Source organism: Monodelphis domestica, chromosome 1 (genome assembly GCF_027887165.1).
Source record: "Monodelphis domestica isolate mMonDom1 chromosome 1, mMonDom1.pri, whole genome shotgun sequence".
NCBI lineage: Eukaryota > Metazoa > Chordata > Mammalia > Didelphimorphia > Didelphidae > Monodelphis > Monodelphis domestica.
Window position 1 is genome coordinate 335,536,803 of NC_077227.1, and position 21,062 is coordinate 335,557,864.

Below are 21,062 nucleotides of genomic sequence, written 5' to 3' on the forward strand. Positions count from 1 at the left end.
GATTTTGATATATTTTCTATTTGTATCTTTAAGTGTGGTTCTTGGTATTTAGTAAGCATTTATGGAATTTTTCAGTGCTGCTATTCTCTGCCCAAACAAGAAACATCTAAACCAACAAAGAGAAAGCCCAGGCATTAAGGGGGAAGCAACTGTAAAGAAAGTGACCCTGAAACCAGAGGACAAACTCATCTATACCTTCAAGAAAGGAATATCCATTATACTCAGAAGGAGCAGGACCATTGAGTCTAGCTAACTTTAGTGCCCAGTAGAAATGCTGCACAGCTAGGAAGGCCTTACAGCTAACATCAGGGCCATCTTACTATCTGCTTCCTACCACTAAACTGCTTCTTCCCATATGGACCAGCACCTTCTATACTCAGACTTACAAGACAGAGCTCATACTCAGGTCAGGAATCTAGACCCAGGTCCTTAGGGAACTACATTCTTCTGTGGAAGGCTCACCATGGAGACCAATGAGGCTGATTGGTGACTTAATGAGTACAAACTAGCCCATTGCATCTACTCATTTCACAGGTGAGAGAACTAAGGTCCTGAGATGTTAAATGACTTGCCCAAGGTCACAGAGATAATAAGTAGTAGTGCTGAAATTGGAACTCAAATCCAACAAATCCAGCACTTATTCCACTATTACACAGTGTATCTCAATTTACTTACCTGCAAATTAAGATCATACAGAACTACTTTTAAAAGAAAGACATGTCACAAAATAAATTTTTATTCCCTTTGCCTACTATAATTAATAATGTCAAATTTTAGGGAATTTCCTAACTGCAATTGTCATTCTTCCTCAGCTTGGGAAACATCAGTTCACTTCACTCCCATTCTCACCCCACTTTCTCAATACCCAGTCAAGTTTTGTCTTCTCTAGGTCAAACAACCCCAGTTTCTTCAAATGATCTTGGTATGGTAGGATTTCCTTTAGGAATAGATGGTGTACACGCTTTTAAAAGTTCAAATGCCTAATCAAAAAAACAATGTTTTCTCTAAAAAGATTGATTGGTTGGCAAAGAGCTTCAGAATATATTTTCTCTGGAGTTTTTCATTGTGCAGAATCTACAAGAAACAATTAAGTAAGGTGCTATTACTTATGTTCCATCTATTGGAAAATGAAAAATACCTTCACCAGAAAGAACATTGTGTGAAAACTGCTATTTGTTTAAGTAGTCATTTACCCATAGCAATGAATAGAAAGATCACATGAGTAAAAAGAAAAGGAAAAAACTTTTTACAAAAGGATAGCTATAACTGAAGAATAGTTTGCATATGTAAGTACCCCATGCAAGATAAATTGTAAGTGCTCTCTAAACTTCAACAGTGTAGTGAAGCCATGTCTTCATATTCATTTGACAACCAAGGTATATATTAAATGCAACACTTTGTTATATTTTCCTGTGTCTTTCACAGGGTAAGCTACTAACTGCTTACTGAATTAAGAACAGTAAAGGAATTAGATGACCAAAAGATAGAAAAAGATGACAGAAGGAAATCATGTAGAATGGGGAAAAAAATATCTGCAACTCAGAAGAGTATATAATCTATCTATCTATGTCTATATCTAATTTTATATACAGATATATAGAATGCTTTCTAAAATGTATGCCATGGGATGGGGGGGAAGAACATAACTGAAAAGTCCACTTTAACTATTCAGTTGTTAAAACCTCTAAGTCTACTTATTTTCTGAACAGTCATTGAGAAGTATTTACTTACCTAATGAACTCTTAAGACTCTCCTTTCCACAGTAGCAGTGATTCTAGATTCTCAAAAGTCACTCAAGAGGCCATACTCTGGTAGTTTCTTTCTACCAGGCTGGAAAAGCTCCTTATGAACCTAGCTTCAGGCCTGTTAACTGTCTTCTGAGACACCAAGTTAAGCTTCTCTGATCAATACAAGTACATTAATGAATTCTGAAGCCACAGCAATTCTTGAAGATCAGCTACTAAGTAGCTAATTACAATATGCATTGCAGGACTAGAGGATTGCAATCTGTACTGGTGCTCATTCACAAGGAAACTACAGATCCTTCAACTATGTATAGAAAACACTATTAATATCATTCCATTTGGTGGGCTACTTAATGCAGAAGAGATGCATATGTAAAAAAATCTTAAGGTCTTTAAGTTTCACCTATTCTTTTTTTTTTATTCCCTTTCTCATTACTCACTACAATGATTTTCAAAGATAAGATTTTGATGTAAGCTTCTTTAATAAGAGTTATTGGTAGCATGACAGTTCTCAGAAAAAAGAAATTTCTGAAATTTTCTGCAAGTCACAATGACTGTCATTCTTTTAGAGAAAAGTAGAATATTTTCTCCTTTGGAGATGAATAGCACTTTAAAATAACACTTTACTTCCATTTATCAAAGACATAACATACTCAAGACTCTCTTCCAAAGTCATTTGGCTTCAGTACCTAACTGAAATACCATAAATTTATAACCAAAAATAACAACTCAAATGTGAACCTATGCCACCTCTTTACTCTGAAATACATTGAAAGTCACATTAGCTTGCAGAAAATAGACTGGCATAGTGTAAAAAAAAAAAGGCAGAATTTGCCATAATACGATCAGTGATTTGAGTCCCAGCTCCATGATACTACACAAGTTACTTAACAACTTTAAAAATAAATTTTTCATACCTATAAAATTATAATTCATTATTTCACAAAGTTATTGCAAGGAAAGTTCTCTGGAAATTAAAAACATGATGTGGATTTTTAATTACTTCATACAAAACTCTACTGTTGTCTCATTCCTTATTCATACTGGAATAGGAAAGCACTTAGGAGGATCTAGCAGTGATAGCAAACCTTTTAGAAAGGGGGGGGGGGTGAGAAATGTCCTCAGGCACATGTGGAGAGGGGGTAAGGAGTAGCCCAGCCCCGAGTTCCTCTGGCTTTCTAGTAACGAACTCTGGCAAACTACACTGGGACATTGGCACACAGGCCCACAGAGAGGGCTATGAATGCCCCCTCTGGCACACATGCCATAGGTTTGTCACCATGGATCTAGAGATTTTTCTACCTTCCAAGGGTTCCAAATATTTACCTATGACTACCTAGCTCAGTTTCCAGAAAGCAAAGGCCACAGCTATGACAAAGAGATTGGAAGTACAGACCCCAAACTATACTGAAGGGTGAAATATGTCATTTGCCAGAATACTATAAATATGTTTATGACCTAAAATCTTCATTCCTCTCAATTAAAAAACAATTACTTTTTTTCTTCGTTTCTCCAACTGCTACATCGTCTGAGTCAGATGGAATCTCCATGTATGTTTCAAGAGTCAAAAACCAATTTTTAATAACCAAATCCTTACCTTGTTGATGCTTTAACACTATTAGATTCCAGGATGTTCTCAGTCATCCTCAAGTGTACCACATCTGGCATTTCCTTAGATTTCTCTGCACAATCTTCTGGAAGTTCTTCTGACTGCTCTAGTTTTTCATCTTCTTCCTCTTCCTCAGAGAGTTCATTGATCTGTTAAAAACAAATTTTAAAAGATTGATAATTCATATTTTAATGAAATTAGTTTATAGGCCAAAGAATGGTTATTATTTGGACATTTGAAAGTGAAATTTAAGCAACTTTCTAAATCCAAATGTCACTTAAAAAATATTGTTGATACTTGTTCTACAAGACTGAAGAAAGAAAAAGTATAGACTAAAAAAGCAAACATCTCAAAGGATAAAATAACAATTACATTGCAACCCCAATGAGAACATGACTAGGGCTTTCAATTACAAAAGAAAAAAACATTATGATTAACATTAAGGGAACCTCATCTTCTACCGAATTTTATATAGTAGATAAGTAAAGGCTTCTTATTTGCTCTCTGATTTCTAGGTGCACAAAATAAGTTGATTTTAGTTCAATAGGCATGAAAATTCAATGAAGAGTGCACATATATACACACAGGAAATAAAGTACTAAAATTTCTAAAACTAAGTCACTAAAACCTGAAATGGCCAAACATAACTTTTTGTGGAGAAGGCCCACTAACATTATAGAATTCATTCATTTTATAAAAAACTGTCTCAACATTCTATAATTCACTCTTTTTCTTAAATGGAAAGAAAAAAATAAATCAAGTGCTTGTTCCTTCAAATTGACTATTTCAGGAAAAAGGTCTTTTAAAATAGGTAATGGATGCTAAAATTTGAGAGAGTTTTTAAAAAGCAATGAAAGATGTCAAGAGTGAAAAAAAATTACAAACGTATCTATCCCAACAATTAAATCTAGCTTCTTAGAACACTCCAGAGAAGGAATGCATTGTAAGCAGTCTTTTTTCCCAATTTTTACAAACTGAATACAAGATACTTAAGGATGTAAGAGCAATAAAAGCACATTGAATTAAAATCCATTCCGACCAAGTATAGTGGAAGTGCTAAAAATAAGTGCATTTGGTTTTACAATCATGGATAATAATGGCACTGCTATTTTAGGAGAAAGCCCAAATGTAATTTCTGAACTCCATGTTGACAATGCCACTTTTAAAAGGAAAAACCATCATTTAATAAAAGCATCCTCTAATATTTGGCATTCTAGAGTTCAAGGGACCTCAGGGCTCAATTAGTTCAATCCTCCTCATTTCACAAATTAATAAAGTCTAGTCCAGAGAGGTTAATCAACTTAGCCAAGATCATATAGGTAGTAAAGAGCAAGGCCAATATCTAAAAACCAGTTCTCTAACTACAAATTCAACTTTTATAAGCAGCACCAAGTAAATATGTTTTAGACTGTTACTGCTTAGTTGTAAAAGTTTAACCATTCTTGATGAATATGCAAAATGGCTGACTTACTTTTTATATGAACCAGGTTCAAGTTTTATTTATTTATTTATTTATTGTTTTTTATTTAGCTGAGTGGCACAGTGAATAAAGGGCTGAGCCTAGGCTCAGAAAGACCCGAGTTAAAATACAATCTGATACATACTAGCTGTACAATCCTGGGCAATAAGTCACTTGAGGTCCAGTTTCCTCAATTGTAAAACAAGGATAATAATAGTGCCTAACTCATAGGATTGTTGTGAGAATCAAATAAGATAATATTTGCAAAGTGCTTGGTGCACTCTGGCACATAGTAGGCACTTAATAAATGTCTATCCCCTTCTCCTATCCTTTTTTGGTGGGACTCAAGTTATGATAAGCAAGGGACATCACTGATGTTCTGAGCTGTTGGACAGCAAGGCCTTGCTTGGGCAATACAGGGTTGACTGTCTACTACTAAATAGCCCCAGAGAACTTTAAAGAGTTTGCTCATCTACTTTTGGCAATTTCTCCCTATTTCTCTCTTTTGCCTCTAGCAGCTGTCTCTTCCCACCCAACCTTCTCATTTCTGGTAAACTAAGAAACTAAATAATTAGATGTGTTAGAATTATGTCTAACGGAAAAGTAAGAATAGTTACCAGGCCACATAGTTGAGTTCTGAAGGGCTCCAATAAGTAAAGCAAATTCAGTTCAATAAACTTAAGTATATACTATATAAACAAAATCTTTCTAGGCACTGGAGGAGATACAAAATTTAATTAAGACAGATAATGCCTGCCCTCATGAAACTTACAGTATGGAAGGGAGATACAATACATAATGCAAATAACACATGTAAGTGTACAATGGGGACAAGAAGTACAAAAGGGAAGGGTTTGGGGTATGAAGGAAGACCTCAAAGAAGTAGCATTTGAGTTAAGCCTTAGAGTTGAGTGGTTCTCATGTGACCCCGCAATACAGTTCCTCATGTTGCAGTGACCCCAAACCAAAAAATTATTTTGGTGGCTACTTCAAAACTGTAACTTTGCTACAGTTATGATTTGGAATGTAAATACCTGATATGCATTATGTATTCTCATTGCTACAAATTGAGAGGTTGAGAACCGCTGTTCTAAGGGAAGGATAAATGCATATAGTACAATGGAAAGAATAATAAAATTGGTGGTGGAGGAAAATATTTTATTATAATGTGGTACAATTAGAAAGAATACTAGCCTTGGAAAGGAAAGATCCAAGTTTGAATTTTGGCTCTCCTACTTACTACCTGTGACACCACAGACAAGCCCTCTGAGACTCAAATCTCTCCCTTTTAACCCTAAATCTCTGAGCCAAGGATAATGATCTTGCCTCTAACAATTGCTCTACAACTTAATCTCTCTAAGATTTCTATTCTTTATCTGGAAAATAAAGGTAATGCCAGTAGAACCTAACTCACTGGACTACTGGAGATAAAATGAAAAATAATGTAAATAAAAAAATAATACATGCAATAAATTGGCTTTGTAAGCTTTGAAGTACTAAACCCCATCAATTATTTGTCATTAGATTAATGAACAGATGGGAACAGGGAAGGTATTCCAAGCATAAGGAATAGGGCCTAGCAAAGTCAAAGAGATGTTGTATGGGAGACGAATTATTCCAATTGCATAAGGGAAAGGTTATTCGTTTGAGAAATGAAGAGTTAAAATCCTAAAAGTATTTTGCTTTTTAGCCCTTACCTTCTGCCTTGGAACCAATACAAAGTAGAAGGCAGAAGAGCAGTAAGGGCTAGACAATGGAATTTAATGTGACTTGCCCAGGCTCACACAGCCAGAAGTGTCTGAGGCCACAGTTGGGATTCAGGACCTCCCAATTCTGAGTCTGGCTCTCAATCCACTGAGCCACCTAACTGCCCAAAGTATTTTCTTTAAACCCTTACCTTCCATTTTAGAATCAATACTCTGTATTGGTTCAAGGCAGAAAAGCATTAAGTACTAGGCAATGGGGGTTAAGTGACTTGTCCAGGGTCATACACCTAAGGAAGTGTCTGAGACCAGATATGAACACAGGACTCCTGACTCTAGGCCTGACTCTCAATCTCAATCAGCCACCTAACTGCCCCTGGAATCCTAATAGTATTAAATGCTATCTTCCACATACAAATCTATAGTACTTTATGTTGTAAGTGATCAGGGTTCTTAACTATAAAATGTCACCAAAGATATTATTAGCATCATCTGAGCTCTAAGAACATTTTTATATAGATGCTGGCCTTTATAAATTTTCAAATTGTGCCAAATCACAAGTAACTCTCCTTTTACCCATATATTACATATAGGTTAATACAGGAATAAATATAAAGAAATGTTTGGTGAATATCTGTCTTTAAAATGGTTTATCCAATTTAAAAGAAAAGTCATAATTAGACAGAAAATAAGAAATGTAAACTATTAACTACTCTACCTAATTTGTGAAAGTATTTGAGACTTGAGGACACAAGATATAAAAGAAAAAAATAAACAGGGTGGTTTTTTAATTGAGCAAGAATTTACATGCATCCACTCTCCCAAATTTTAGATTGAAATGATTCTTAGAATGATTTTATGAAAATTTTTTGTGCTTGGCAATCCAGAAGCTAAAATGTACATATATTCAATAAAATATGCTTTATATGTGTGCATGTATATCTATGTGTGTATATACATAGACACACATATAAAATCAGTGATTCATAGAACATGCAAATTCCCACACTTAAATTCAATTCAAATAAACTTTTATTTTCCTCTATTGTGATCACCTTCAAAGTAATCTGATAAGGCAATAAAGCCAAAAAGCTAAAAAGTAGCCATTACTTTCTACCCCCAAAAAAGTAACCATATCTAGAGATGAGTTTTTTCTAAATTAATAGAATGAATTTTAGACATTTCATTTAAATATAAATTCCCTAATTCCATCCCCATGAAGCTCTTCAAGAATGAAAGTTTGGCTCTCAGTTTTTCAAAGAGCTATTTAACATCCAATTCATTTCAGATGCTACTTAAAACTGTTCTGTGTACGCTTCTGCCTTGACTCCACTTCTGGTGGACCCTTATCCATACTTACATCTCTTCTTTCTTTCATTGTTGTAATTCCCTTCTCTAGGGCCTCGTGAAATGCCTGCTCTCCAGACTCCAGCTTGTGGAGAACGCTGTTGCCTGCCTTCTCAAATGTATAAAGAAACATAATTATATCACCTCCATCCTCAGATAAATTAAGGATGCCATACTAAAGAGATTGTTCACCTTCTTTAGCTTGTCTCAAAAATATGTTCTCTACTTGTCTTCTACCAACCATTTATTCCTTTCAATAATCACCACTATTACTAAAACTGCCTCCTGAGTCAACTTAATACGACTTTTAATTGCCAAGCCCTTGCATCAACAGTAATAAAGACTGTGAATGAAGAAAACAAGTGGATAGATAAAATTGATTCCCAAAATCCTGAAATTCAGAATAACACAACATTACTACAGAGTGTGTCAGGCACAACTATATATTTTAAAAGTCTCTAAGGTCCTGGAATTCCTCATTAATGGTTAAGAAAGCAGCAACAGCTAAATTAATTCAAATGTGAAATAAAACAGGATTATATTGAATTTAAGAAATGTTCATTTCACTCAACTTCCTTCTTAATATCATCTCATAAGCAAAAAAAAAAAGGTCAAAAATTACTTTAAAAAAATATACAAAATTTAAGAAATCTTCTCCCTTTACTTTCATCCCAATATATTTCCTAGCATATGAAATAAACAGCCTTTTAAACAATCAAATATAATATAGATTATATATCACAAATAAAACTACAGATTTTGGTAATTAGTAGGTCCAAAGAATCACTAACTACATACAAATATCCTGGGACTCATCCCTCTTACTCCACCCTACATTTCCATCATTTTCTTCCCAATATGCAAACTGTCTCTTCTCTACATACAAAGGCAAACATGCAGAGTCAGTTTTACTGTGTTATTACTTAATTTAGCTGTTCTTATTTTTCAGAATTTAGTTTATTTTACCCACACTATTTTTCCAATTTGTGTTGAAAAACAACACAAAATGCACATTCAATACAAATAGACTAAGAAATTTCAGGGAATACAATCAAATCCTAATAAATAAACCATGCCAGTGTAGCCAAACACAATCCAAAACAATTTCACAAAGAAACAACCCCCATTTTGCTGAATAGTTGTGATACAAAAGCTTTTATCAAGTCCATATTATGAATCTTCTAAAAGTCAAAGCTTAATCTTAGAATAGTCGAATGATCAAATAATATATTTACTTTATTCCACTTTAAAAGGCATAAATTTACAAAGAGAAGTAAAAATCACTGAATTAAAGTACAATTTAGAAGAGCTAAAATTCTCAAATAAAAGGATATACTTCAGCAATTAAAACATAAACAATGAGAAATTCCTGAAAATGTGATTACTTTCTTACCTCTACTTTCATTTCAAACTGGAGCACATAATTCTTTTAAAAGAGATACTTCATAATTTCCCCTTAGTCTTACCAGGTTCTCTAAATTGAGATCCCCATATGGTAGCTGTCAACTTCAAATGTCCATGTGTAATCTACTTAGGCTACATAAAACCCACCTATACATTTTATTCCCATGTGCACACATTTCATCTTTAATTCACACAGTAAGATGCATCTGCAACTGTGTCATTTCTTTAAAGTTCATGATACTTTTTTTTTAAAGTCACCATCCCATGTTTAAAATGGCACAGAAGCAAAAGGGACACAGGAATACTCAATGGAAAGACAACATAGAACAGTGATGGTGAACCGATGGCATGTAGAACATTCCCTATGGGCACTCGGCTGCCCCCCCCCAAGTTCAATACTAGAAAGGCAAAGGGTCTCGGGCTGAACTGTTCCCCTCCCCTTCTCCACTGTACCTGCTGACATTTTTTCACATCACCCTTCCCTCTTGCCCAGTAGCCCAATGGGAGTGCTTGAAGGGATAAAGGTGGGCAGTTCACAGGCAGTAGAGCTGGAGGGGAGCAGAGCACCAGAGCCACTCCCCTTCCCCTCTCTACACTTGCTGAGGCCATTCCTCACTTGACCTGCCCCTCCACCCAGCAGCCCAATGGGAGTGCTTCCTCCTTCCCCTGTGGGGGAGGGGAGAGGGGCACACCATTCAGTCTCAGGAGTTAAGAGTAGTAGTGGGACCCAGCGCTCCATCTCTAAAAGGTTTGCCATCACTATGAAGATGACAGGCATTATCAAAAAAAAAAAAAAAGCCTCATCCTGAACATTTCTAAGCATTAAAAAAACTCCCATTAAACTTGGTTCAGATTACACACAGAGTAATACCACTCTAATTCTGACAAAATAAAAGACCACTGAACTATAGTTCATTTTCCAAGAACTATAGTCTTATTACCTACAAATAAATATAGTAACTAACAATTACCAGAGTGCTTCCAAGTACAATCCTCCCCACCCTCCCAGGCCAACTTTAATGTCTCAGTGAAGCTGTTTTATAATCAAAAGCATCTACTCTTTGACAAATGTGTTAAAATCCTTTTAAAACTTTGTTCATCAGCAAAATCAAAATATCACCTGCAATTTAAAGTTTTTTAGTTGATAAGCTCATTTTTCATTAAAAAAAGGAAATTTCGATAGTCACAAAACTCTAAATGCACTACAAATCAATGAGATTTTATAACTATAACATATAGAAGTTAATTTTCTAAAGTGAGAAACTATTCAAACTATAAATGCTAAAATTTTTTAAAACTACTATGTATCCAAAGCCAGAGAACTTGGAACTAGGAATGTCTTAATACCTTCGTTTCTCCATTTATAAAAAATTTAAACCAACAAAGTAAATATTATGTTTTTTACCTGTCTTCAAGGCCTCATCTCTAAATCCCATCTTTTTCTCTCTAAAACAATTCATCTCTGCAAATAATGAATATATAATCTGGGGCAAAAAATACACAATTTTTTTCTATGATGTCTTAAGGTTTCCATAAATTTTATAGTCATCTAAATTACATACCAGATGGCATGTCCTAGATGTCTTATACCATAAATATTTTTTGAATTCACATTTTTTATGAATCAAGTATTGCCTACAGGCAATAAATAATAACAATTACAAGAATTATTAAACATCGATACTTAGATTATATAGAAAGCAGTTTTATGATACATGGTTTTAATTTTTTAATTAGTCTTCAAAATAGGACAAACTTAAATACTCACCTGTTCAGTTAGTGAACTCAAGTCATTAGTAGATGAAAAATCTTCCTCTTCATTCTCAAAAAACTCATAGTAATTTTCCAGAAGTCCAGCCATAATTCTGCTGACTATTTCTTGCTCTTTCAAATCTTCCACATCGGTATAAATGCTAAAAATAAAAAAATTCCAAATTTCATTGAGGATTCTTCATCAATACACTCAGAGAAAGGACTTTTTTCCTTCCCCTTTAAGGAAAAAAAAAGTACTTTTGGCTGTACATCAACCACCTTAAAGGTTATTTGATAAAGCAGATAACACATTTTAAGTCAGGCAGCAGATACCTCTTATATTCTGAACTCTGCAGAGAATTTTTCACCATTTGAGACTCAAGGTTTCCTACCTGTAAAATGGCAATGAATACTCATTCCTTGCAAGCTAGGAGGCTTAATCAAATCTACTATAAAAAATAATAGCTCATAAAGAAGTATGGATTCTCAAAAAGGCACTATATTTCATAAAAAATGCCATTTTATAAATTCAAAAAACTTTTTTCTCTTTGGATTAAATACATACATTTATATGAAATAACTTACTGGAAGACATCTGGACCGAAGACGGCAGCCAAAGAATTTGCAGACCAAATTTCTTCATGATGTGATGCTACGTTGGCTAAAAATCTACACAGAAACTTTAACAAACTGTAATTAACAGGTGGAAGCTGTTGCAAGAGGAACCTCAACTTTCTTCCAAATTCATCTTCATTATTATAATCTGCAAAGTATAATGACAGGCTTTTAAATGAAGTAAAAACAAAGCTCAGATATTCTGCCAACTTCACATTACTCTATCCTCATCATCTTTTGATTTCCTGTAGCTAAAAGCCTTTGGTTTTTTGTTTCACTTAGGGAGGAAAGGAAAAGTTATGAATGGGTGAGGCAGAGGTGGGGGGGAAGGGTGAGGATGAGAATTCATGTTCTCAAAGGTTGGAAGTGTTTTTATCCCATTTACTTCTCAAAAATAGCATTTTTCCTTCTTTTTCCCCCTTTTCAATTTTTTTGTCTGCTACATAAGCATAGCTATACTATTCATCTAGTGCAAGCAGCTAGAAGCAAACTGCATGAGATCAATATAAATAAGTTAGCACCAACTTCTGGGGGAAATAAATGCATAGAAGTAATTCTATCATTAATATGCCAGCATTGTTTCTCTACTTGTATGAATGGGAAAATAACTTGTCAATACCATACTCCATGTTTTCCCATTCAACCAAGTAGAAAAGTATTGCTGATAGAATTCCAAGGACTATTAGAGAGACATTAACTCCATTTTTTTCTCTAATACTAATAGAACTAAAAATAGATGGATTACTAGTATTGGGGGCTGGGGAAATGGGAGGAAAGATTGGTAACATTTTACATTAGGTAAAAAACTTGAAGTTTGGCTAGCTTAACTATGCCAATTATATGAATTAATTCTATCCTGCAATGAGAACACTTTCATATCAGAAGAGATTTAGTTCCATAGCAACTCCATAGCTAAATTCAGTCTGATTATCATTGCTGAAAGCAATAAAAATACCTTTTGCTTTGTTTCACCACACACTTACATAGTTTCTTTTTACCTAACACATGAAAAATGGGCTTAAAAGTAATATTTTTCATCACATATGCAAATTAACACTAGCCCAACTGGTATAAATTGGTGCTGTAGTTACATATGAACCTTAACAAAAACTGTATAACTATGATGGCTCACAAATTCTACCAATTATATTATTACCAAAATTTTCTAAGGAAAAAAATACAACTGTTTAGGGGTAATTTTGATCAACCTAGAAAATCTCTGAACTATACAGAGCCATTTTAGAACTTCCTTAAAGGAAAATGGACACTCATACACACATACACACATTCTCATATATCCTTCACACTGTTTTCTAAATTAAACTGCCATCAGGCAAGAAACTCTAGCCTATACTGATAAAATATACCAATAAACCTGTCTAGGCAAATGTATTTTCAAATGACTTTTTTTTTTAACGTAATGATGGTCTCCACAATACTCCATCAGAAAAATGATCAAAAACAAGCACTGGAAACATCAGTATTCAAAGCAAGAATTATGTGTAAAGCGAACAGATTAGGTTATCACAATGCAAATATTTGACAGTCACCTCAACTGTTAATGCAAAAAAAAAATGTGACTTATGAAATGGCTATACGATTTTTGAGAAATTTTCAACCTCTACACAAGTATATGTTAAAATGAGAATAATCTGGAAATTAAAAGTTCCATATTCTACTTCAAAATAAATTCATTCTGTCAAGATGACACCTGATGTGTCTAATTCCAAATTTTAACACATGTAACAACTAAAATGTATATAATGCTTTAAGCTATCTAAAATACTTTAGAAATATGCTCACAACAACTGTAGGAGATAAATGCTACTCTTTATCCTCACTTTACACATGAGGAAAGTGAGGCAAACGACTGTTGTCACTTGCCCAGAGTCACAATGCTAGTAAACGTCTGAGGCCTCTGCTCTTCTTGACTCAAACATTATCTGTGTGCTAAACACATTTGACAATCCAAATAAGCTGAGGTATTATGAACTCTGGTTACAGAATAATACTTTCACATAATACCATTAAAAAATTTTACAGCCATAGTTTACACACTTTTATTCAAGCTTATAAGAAAACAAAACCATCAAAAAATCTTATTTACTATAAACATTCAAGGTACACATACCCAGTCAACATAAAGATAATCTGGAAAACTCAAGAATAAACCAACACTTCTTTGCTTTAGGGCTTTGGTACTAAACTTTATGTAATTCAAAATATGTGAGCATATTTACATTAAAACACATATGCAAAGAAATACCTAAAAAGGAACAGATCTAGAAACTTTTAAAATTTTCCTAATTATTGGCTAAGCATGCTAGACTAAGGTCTCATAAAAATAAAACTGGCAATGAAGATTCAACTGAATGTCAACTGAAGAGGCACAATAGGGGAAACATTTTGCAACATTAAGTTAAATTAAGCTCAGTCATCAGGATTTTTGAGACAAAGGTTATATCACCACTGGCCTCTAAACATAAACCAAAGATTCCTACTTAGTCTCATAAAATGTAGAGATGAAAAAAAAACTAACAGCTGATTTTACTCTCAAATAAAGTTGGTGAATACTACTAAAGATTAACAACTGTGAATCCCTAGGTTTTTTTCAGAGTTCCCACAGGGATTTTTCTCCTGATCAATTCAGATACTGGTGTCCTCTTCTCAAAATCATCTTGTAGCTAATTTGATATTTCTTTTGTATATACTGTCTCTCCCCAACTAGACTGGAAGTTCCTGGAGTGTAGAGCTATTTTCACTTTTGTCTGTTTCCCTGGTGCCCAGTACATAAAAGATGCCTAATTAATATCTGCTGACTGATTCATGTATATATGCATGTATTTTTTTAACCTTTACCTTTTTGGTCTTAGAATCAATACTGTGTATTACTTCCAAGGCAGAAAAGCATTAAAGGCTAGGCAATGAAGGTTAAGTGACTTTCCCAGAGTCACAAAGCTATAAATTGGCTGAGGCCATAATTGAAGTCAGGACCTCCTATCTCTGGATCTGGTTTTCAATCTACTGAGCCATCTAACTGCCCCAATAGTCATGTCTTTTTTTAATCCACTGATATGAACAGCCCAGGTAAAGACATGAAAGGAATACCTAGAATACAGGAATACAATATGGTGTTAGGTACTCAGAATTTCCCCATTTTTCTCTTAAAAGTTACTGATGTCTTAGAGTCTTAGAAGAAATATGGACTACAACTATAGAATCCCTCCCATAAAGAGTATCACACAATCCAATATACTACGGAAACAAATTTATATCTCTCAAATTCTCTACTTCCATTTTCCCACTTTAGAAACAACCCAAAGGATAAAAATAGATTCACTTATTCTAGAACTATCTGATTTTCCTATAAATTTCTGCTTCATCTCCTTCTGGATGGTATCCAAGGATTATTATGAAACACATGATTTCTATTTTTGTGTTCTGCTAGTAGAGGTAGGAAGTCTATGGCAGTGTTACCACTCACTAACTGGTACCAGAAGATAACTGTTGATGGAACTCTTCAAACCTTGTCCTCTACTTTTTTTCTTTACTCCCACCCTTTATCCTTTCCTTTTTCCCTCTCCACATCCAATGAGTTAAGCCTATCAAGATTATTCATAAGAATGACAATGTCCTACTGGCCCTTACACCAAGGCCATGCTAACTCCAAAAAAGCCCATAAGGAAGAAAAATTAATCACATGCCTATAATGATCACTTAACTCAAGATATCTCCTTCAAAAAAACAGATAGAGAATGATACTAAATCACAGAATCTCTTATCAGTCATCTATCATGTTACCTTGAGAAAGTTGCATCAAGTGAATATGCAAGCTACCAGGGATGACAGGTTCTGGAAGTTCTTGAAGGAAAAACCTAAGAAGACTAATAGCTGAGGGAACATCTGCTTCCTTAACCAAATCCACATCTTCTCCATTGTCATATCTCTGCCTAAGCCACTCCACCGTCTCAGCATTTCCATTGACTTGAAAAAGTCCTTCTTGCTCCAGACCTCCTGTATTAGTACAAGAAAGGAAAAAATGTAAAAGCTGCAATTCAGACCAAATAAATATACATAATACACATAACCTCCAAATATTAAAAAAATTTGTTCAAAGTAAAGCCACCCTGGCTTCTTCTATTCAACTCATTATGCTCCTGGATATTGTTTGGTATTTATACCCTACATGCCTAACCTGCTAACTAACCTATTGCCTGTATTCCCCCCCACCCCAAATGAAAAATATTTATTATCTCTATACAGAAATACTCTAGGTTCACTGATCATTATTTTTAACTTTGTAATCCTTTTGAAGAAGTGTAAGTTCAATTAAAGAATTAGGAAAGCTACCAAAACAAATTTTTCTTCTACGCTATTTCCTCCCTGTGTCTGAGAGGCATAGGAAGAGGACTTGCATTAATTAAAACAAAGGCCAAAGAGTTCCTAGACTAGCCCTTTAAAATAGAAAGGAAATATATACCATGTTCCTCAATATAGTCCACAACGTGGCGAACTATGAACGGAACCTCATTGTCTGGATGTCCTCCCTGCTGCAGCTCATCAAGTGGAATTCCAAATATTTTGTTAGCAAGTACGGAGTTGCAGTTACTCAAGGAAGGGGAAGAGCTCTTCCTCATATCTTTTTGCAGCCAGAAATCAAAGCTGTCTTTTCTGTCAAATGAAAGACAAAAAAAAGACTACAATGATTAACAGGTAGCAATATGACTAAATAAGACACCAGAGATGGCTTATATCTGAATATACTCTTATGGATCCAAGTTATTTCCCAAATTTCTGGCCCATTAAGAGAAACCTCTCCTATATTCACTAATTATATTTCAGTATAATTATCTAAAGCACTACATTATTATGTATTTTGTTTGACTGTCTCATGAGTATTTATGTATCAACATACCTAGAATACTTAACAGACTGAACTCCTATAATTTAGTACCATGGTCTACTACAGACTTCAGAATGCAACCTGAGACAAATTTGCCTCCTAGATTAACTAGTCTTTCCCAAGCCTATCCATAGTTTTATCACTAGATTTCTTGGACTTCAATATATGGAGCTGGACTTAATGATCAAATCCATAACTGTCTCCATTCTACAATTAGAGATAATATTTTGGCCCCACTATTTCTATAAGTGAATTAAGTATTACTAAGTAAAGAAAAGGCTCATTACCAATAGGTTGGGCACTAGGTGAACAATTCGTTGCCAACTGAAAGCCAGGAAGAAAATACAAAAGGGTCATCAGATCTAGACAATCCTATTCTATCACAATAATGACAATAGTGATGACAGCAGAAATGGGGCCAGGATACTATAAGCATCCATTAAACCATTCATAAACAATAATTCAACTGTGCTCTAAATGAGATATCTTAATCTAGTAACAAATTAATATACTCCTATAGGAGCAGTACCAGAAAAGCCAAGTCAACAAGTCAACAGCAACCACTGACCCACACATCTAATTTTTCTTATCTATAATTTTTATGACACTGAGTTAATATATCAAATATCACTGAGTCATATATCAAGATCACTGACATCAATGATGAAAATAAGAAATAAAAAGTAAAATAAAAAGACTTTCATAGTTTTCATATTAATGAATATAGGTTTCCCTGATGAATGCAACAGCAGAGAATTATGTTCAGTAATCCTCTGAGTTCAATAATCGTCTAATTATCAAGGTCAAGCAAGGAATAAAAACAGGCATATGTATAAATGCTGAAAGTATTGCCACTGCTGTAGAAGATGTGCCCCGAATCCAAATAGAAAAAGGATTTACTATAAATGGCAAGGGACCTAGACCCTCCTATTTGTAGAAAACACTATAATGACTGCATCAAATTCCCTAACATCACATGACCTTTTAATCCACAGCTACTCAAGAGTCTATAGAGCTGGCAATTCACTCAGAAAAAAATCAAATGGATAAAATTACCTACTATCAAATCTATCCTGTTATCCAATTGGATAGATGATCCACTGAGTCAGTTCGCTACCTGACATAAAAAGTCATCTTCTGAATTTCAATATTCTTCTAGTGTCATTGCATAGTTATGAATTACAGAACACCGCAATGAATAAAAAAAATATGAAGTGCTTATCATATGCAAAACATTTTTCTACACACTAGGGATACAAAAAGAAAAGGCAGTTCCTGCTCTCTAAGAGCTTGCATTCTAATAGGAAGAGAAAACAAGAAGTTTCATATGCAAGCCCCATACCCATTTCTAATATTGAAATGACAGTATAAAGGACACTGTTAGCAAAAACTTTCTTTTTTGGGGGTCTTCAGTAGCTGTGCTTGAAGAGGCGACAAGGTGTACAGCACCTGCAAAAGTAGTTGCAAGGTTGTTATCTCCATAACAACTGATGCCCTGGATGATAGCTGAGGAGTCTGAACTGGTAGCACATAGATGGCTACGGGGAAAAGGAGTGCTACTATTCCCTGGGTTCTTTCCTAGGCTACTCTATCCAGGTCTGAGGAGAGGTAGTTATCCGAAGTGATGACAGTAGTTTGGTTAGCATGTATAGATGGGCTGCTTGCCATCTGAGAGATGACAATTTGTTGAGCTGGTTAATCCCTTTTGCACAGGAGTTGTTCCTTGGAATAATGGTTATAAAGAAGTAGGATCAGTGGTCTAAACAGTATCAATAGTCTCAGGAGTCTTGAGCTCAGATTCCTGGTCTATTTCCACTGGAGTTTGAGGGGAAATCATGTACAAGGATAGCTGTGGTAGTGAGACTCTACTGGCACATGCCACTTTTTGTCTCTCAGAGTGCCTTGTTGACTGAGCAATGAAAAAGAAAAACTGCACATGACCCAAATGGCAATAAAGTCATAGGGCAGGCCATAGCACATAACAAAAAAAGGTTGCACCTATAATCCTAAGTGTGGCAAGAAATAACATCCAGGAAATTTATAAGAAAAGGAGACAGAATGACCATGCAATGGGATAAAAAAAAAATCCAAGTATTTACACTGGTACCTAGAGAATGTTCAAAATTCAGAGAAAAATCATGTGTGCATACTTTATGGAATATTTTGGGAGGAAAACAAATGAGAACTGTCCAAAATGAGAAAACCTGGATGGGTTGCAATGTGTACAGATGAAAGGAATATTCAAATCAATAAGATCATACATGCAAGTACTGAAATATAAGTATTTCTGTATGACACAAATCAGTAACTATAGTTTCTACAAGGAGGGTAGCATTTTCATTTTTAGAAAAATAGCATCATTCCATTTCCACTTCCAACAATTTTACTTATATTCTTTTTTAAAGGGAATTTCCTTTCAAGATCCAAAGATCAAGATTTTGCCTGAGCCCTTACGATTATGTATACAGCAAAAACAGAAGAATTTTTCATATTCCCATCATCAATTCATGAGATCTTCATGATCACAGACTAGTATCCATCCAACTTTGAGTTTAAACTAGAATTTTTCTAAGCCTCCTACTTTGCATATTTCCAACATAGGATCCCAGGATCAATTAACTGGTAAAAAATTATTTTCATTTAATTTCTTTAATAAGTGTCATATCCAAAATATGTAAAACACTGATTCAAATTTATAAGAACAAGAACCATTCCCCAATGGTTTTCAAAGGAAGAAATCTAAGCTAACAATCACCAGATAAATAATTTTCCAAAAATCATTCATAATTACAGAAATACACATTAAACTCTCACACAAACTGGCAAAGATGACAAAAAAAGGAAAGTGATAACTGATGAAAGAACTAAAGGAGGAGAGGCACATACCAATGTACTTTTAATATAGCTATGAATTGGTCCAGTCTTTTGGAAAACAATTTGGTACTATGACCAAAACTAACTAAATCCTACATATATACTTTAACCCAGCAATACCACCAGAAATTAGAGACAAGAAGGAGAGCTCTGAAAGTTACATGCTGAATTTATTATATACTTAAACAGAAAAATGAGCTGTACATAATCAAGATTTGTAATTTGAAGTGCAATGCTCTTTTTTGTTCTCTTGTGTATACATACGAAAAGGCTCATTTTATTACATTCTTTAAGTTTGGAGTAAAAAATAAAACTTTAAAAACAAAACACTCCTTTTCCCCCACTTCAATTACTTCTAATGTAGAGGTAAGAAATCATCATCTTGTGATAAAGTTACACTGCAAAAGGAATTTCTTAGAAAAAAGGACCTATGAACATACCAAATGTTTTCAAATAAAGAAAATGCTTTTAGAGGTCCATCAAGAATATCCAAAGAATTGGAACATTTTTAGTATAATCCAGCAAATCCTGGGAACCATGAAAATAAATTCAGGAGAGTAGTTAAGTCACAAAGGCTTTTAAAAAATGTGGGTATTCCTAGGCAAGTAAATATATAGACTATTATTTTATATTATAGTTTGGATAAATAGCCAAAGACAGAAACAGATAGACAGACCCATCAGTTTTGGAAAGGAACTCAAGCAAAACAGATTCTAGGTTGTTAATCAAATACAAGAAACCATTAAGGTCTCTTTTAGGAGGGAACTAGTTAGCATTTTAGAAAACTTACCTTTGAGTACTTACACACCTAAGTTTAAAAAATGGTTTCTGCACCAGCTACCCTCACTGAGCAAGCATTCTTTTGTCATTTATGGCTGTTTGAGATTATGGCAGAAGATGAGCCTGTAGTTCCTCATTGAAGAAACGCAGAACTCTATCAGTACTTCAGCAGTTAATCTAGAATGAGAAAAAAAACAAATTATTTCAACTTTTAAGTCACCTTCCATTAAAAAAAAAAAGAATAATAAAATCTATCCACAAAGCTACTTCTAAGTGCTACAGTCTACCTTGTGCCCTTTAAGAAACAGGTAAAGTTTTCACCATAAGAAACAACGAATAGGATGGTTTCAGAAAAACCTGGAAAGACTTATATGAACTGATACAAAGTGAAGTGACAGAACCAGGAGAATAATGTATATGATAACAGAAACATTATACAATGATCAGTTATAAAGGATTAAATCATTATCAGCAAAGCAAGTCTCTGAGATAACTACAAGAGACTCATGATGAAAATGCTATCCACAGCCAAAGGAGGAACTGTTCAAATCTGAGAACATATCATCTTCAGCTTTATTTCTTTCATAAGATTTTATTGTATGTGTGATATGTGTCTTTTATCATGACAAGAAACATGGAAATATGTATTGTATGAAAGAACAAGTATAATCTTTATCAGACTATTTACTATCAAACTATTTACCACCTCAGAGAGGGAGAAAATCCAAATTCTCAATTGTCAGAAAACAATTGTCAAAAATTGTTTATATAAGTAATTGAAAAAATGAATATAAATAAATAAGCCTTTAAAAAAGAAAAGAAATGGGTGAAACAAATTCCAAGTTCATAAGGACTTGGGCTGAATGCTTTT

General features: G+C 34.3%; 1 protein-coding gene across 17 annotated transcripts in view; it reads right to left on the reverse strand.

Annotated features, from left to right (window-relative positions):
• The window catches only part of FAM13B (family with sequence similarity 13 member B), a 225,297-nt gene that overhangs the window by 64,835 nt on the left and 139,400 nt on the right, over positions 1-21,062 (reverse strand). For 5 of the 17 annotated variants that reach the window (XM_007473648.3, XM_056811330.1, XM_007473649.3 and 2 more), the window contains exons 2-8: positions 20,202-20,368; positions 16,115-16,305; positions 15,436-15,648; positions 11,605-11,782; positions 11,036-11,180; positions 7,877-7,972; positions 3,343-3,503 (exon numbers count right to left, since the gene is read on the reverse strand). In XM_007473648.3, coding sequence (XP_007473710.1) covers positions 3,343-3,503; positions 7,877-7,972; positions 11,036-11,180; positions 11,605-11,782; positions 15,436-15,648; positions 16,115-16,271 — 950 coding nt within the window. In that variant the 5' untranslated portion in view covers positions 16,272-16,305; positions 20,202-20,368. Of the gene's footprint in view, positions 1-3,342; positions 3,504-7,876; positions 7,973-11,035; positions 11,181-11,604; positions 11,783-15,435; positions 15,649-16,114; positions 16,306-20,201; positions 20,369-21,062 lie in introns of those variants that run through there. The other 12 variants (XM_056811335.1, XM_001367964.4, XM_056811336.1 and 9 more) reach the window with 5 other exon arrangements.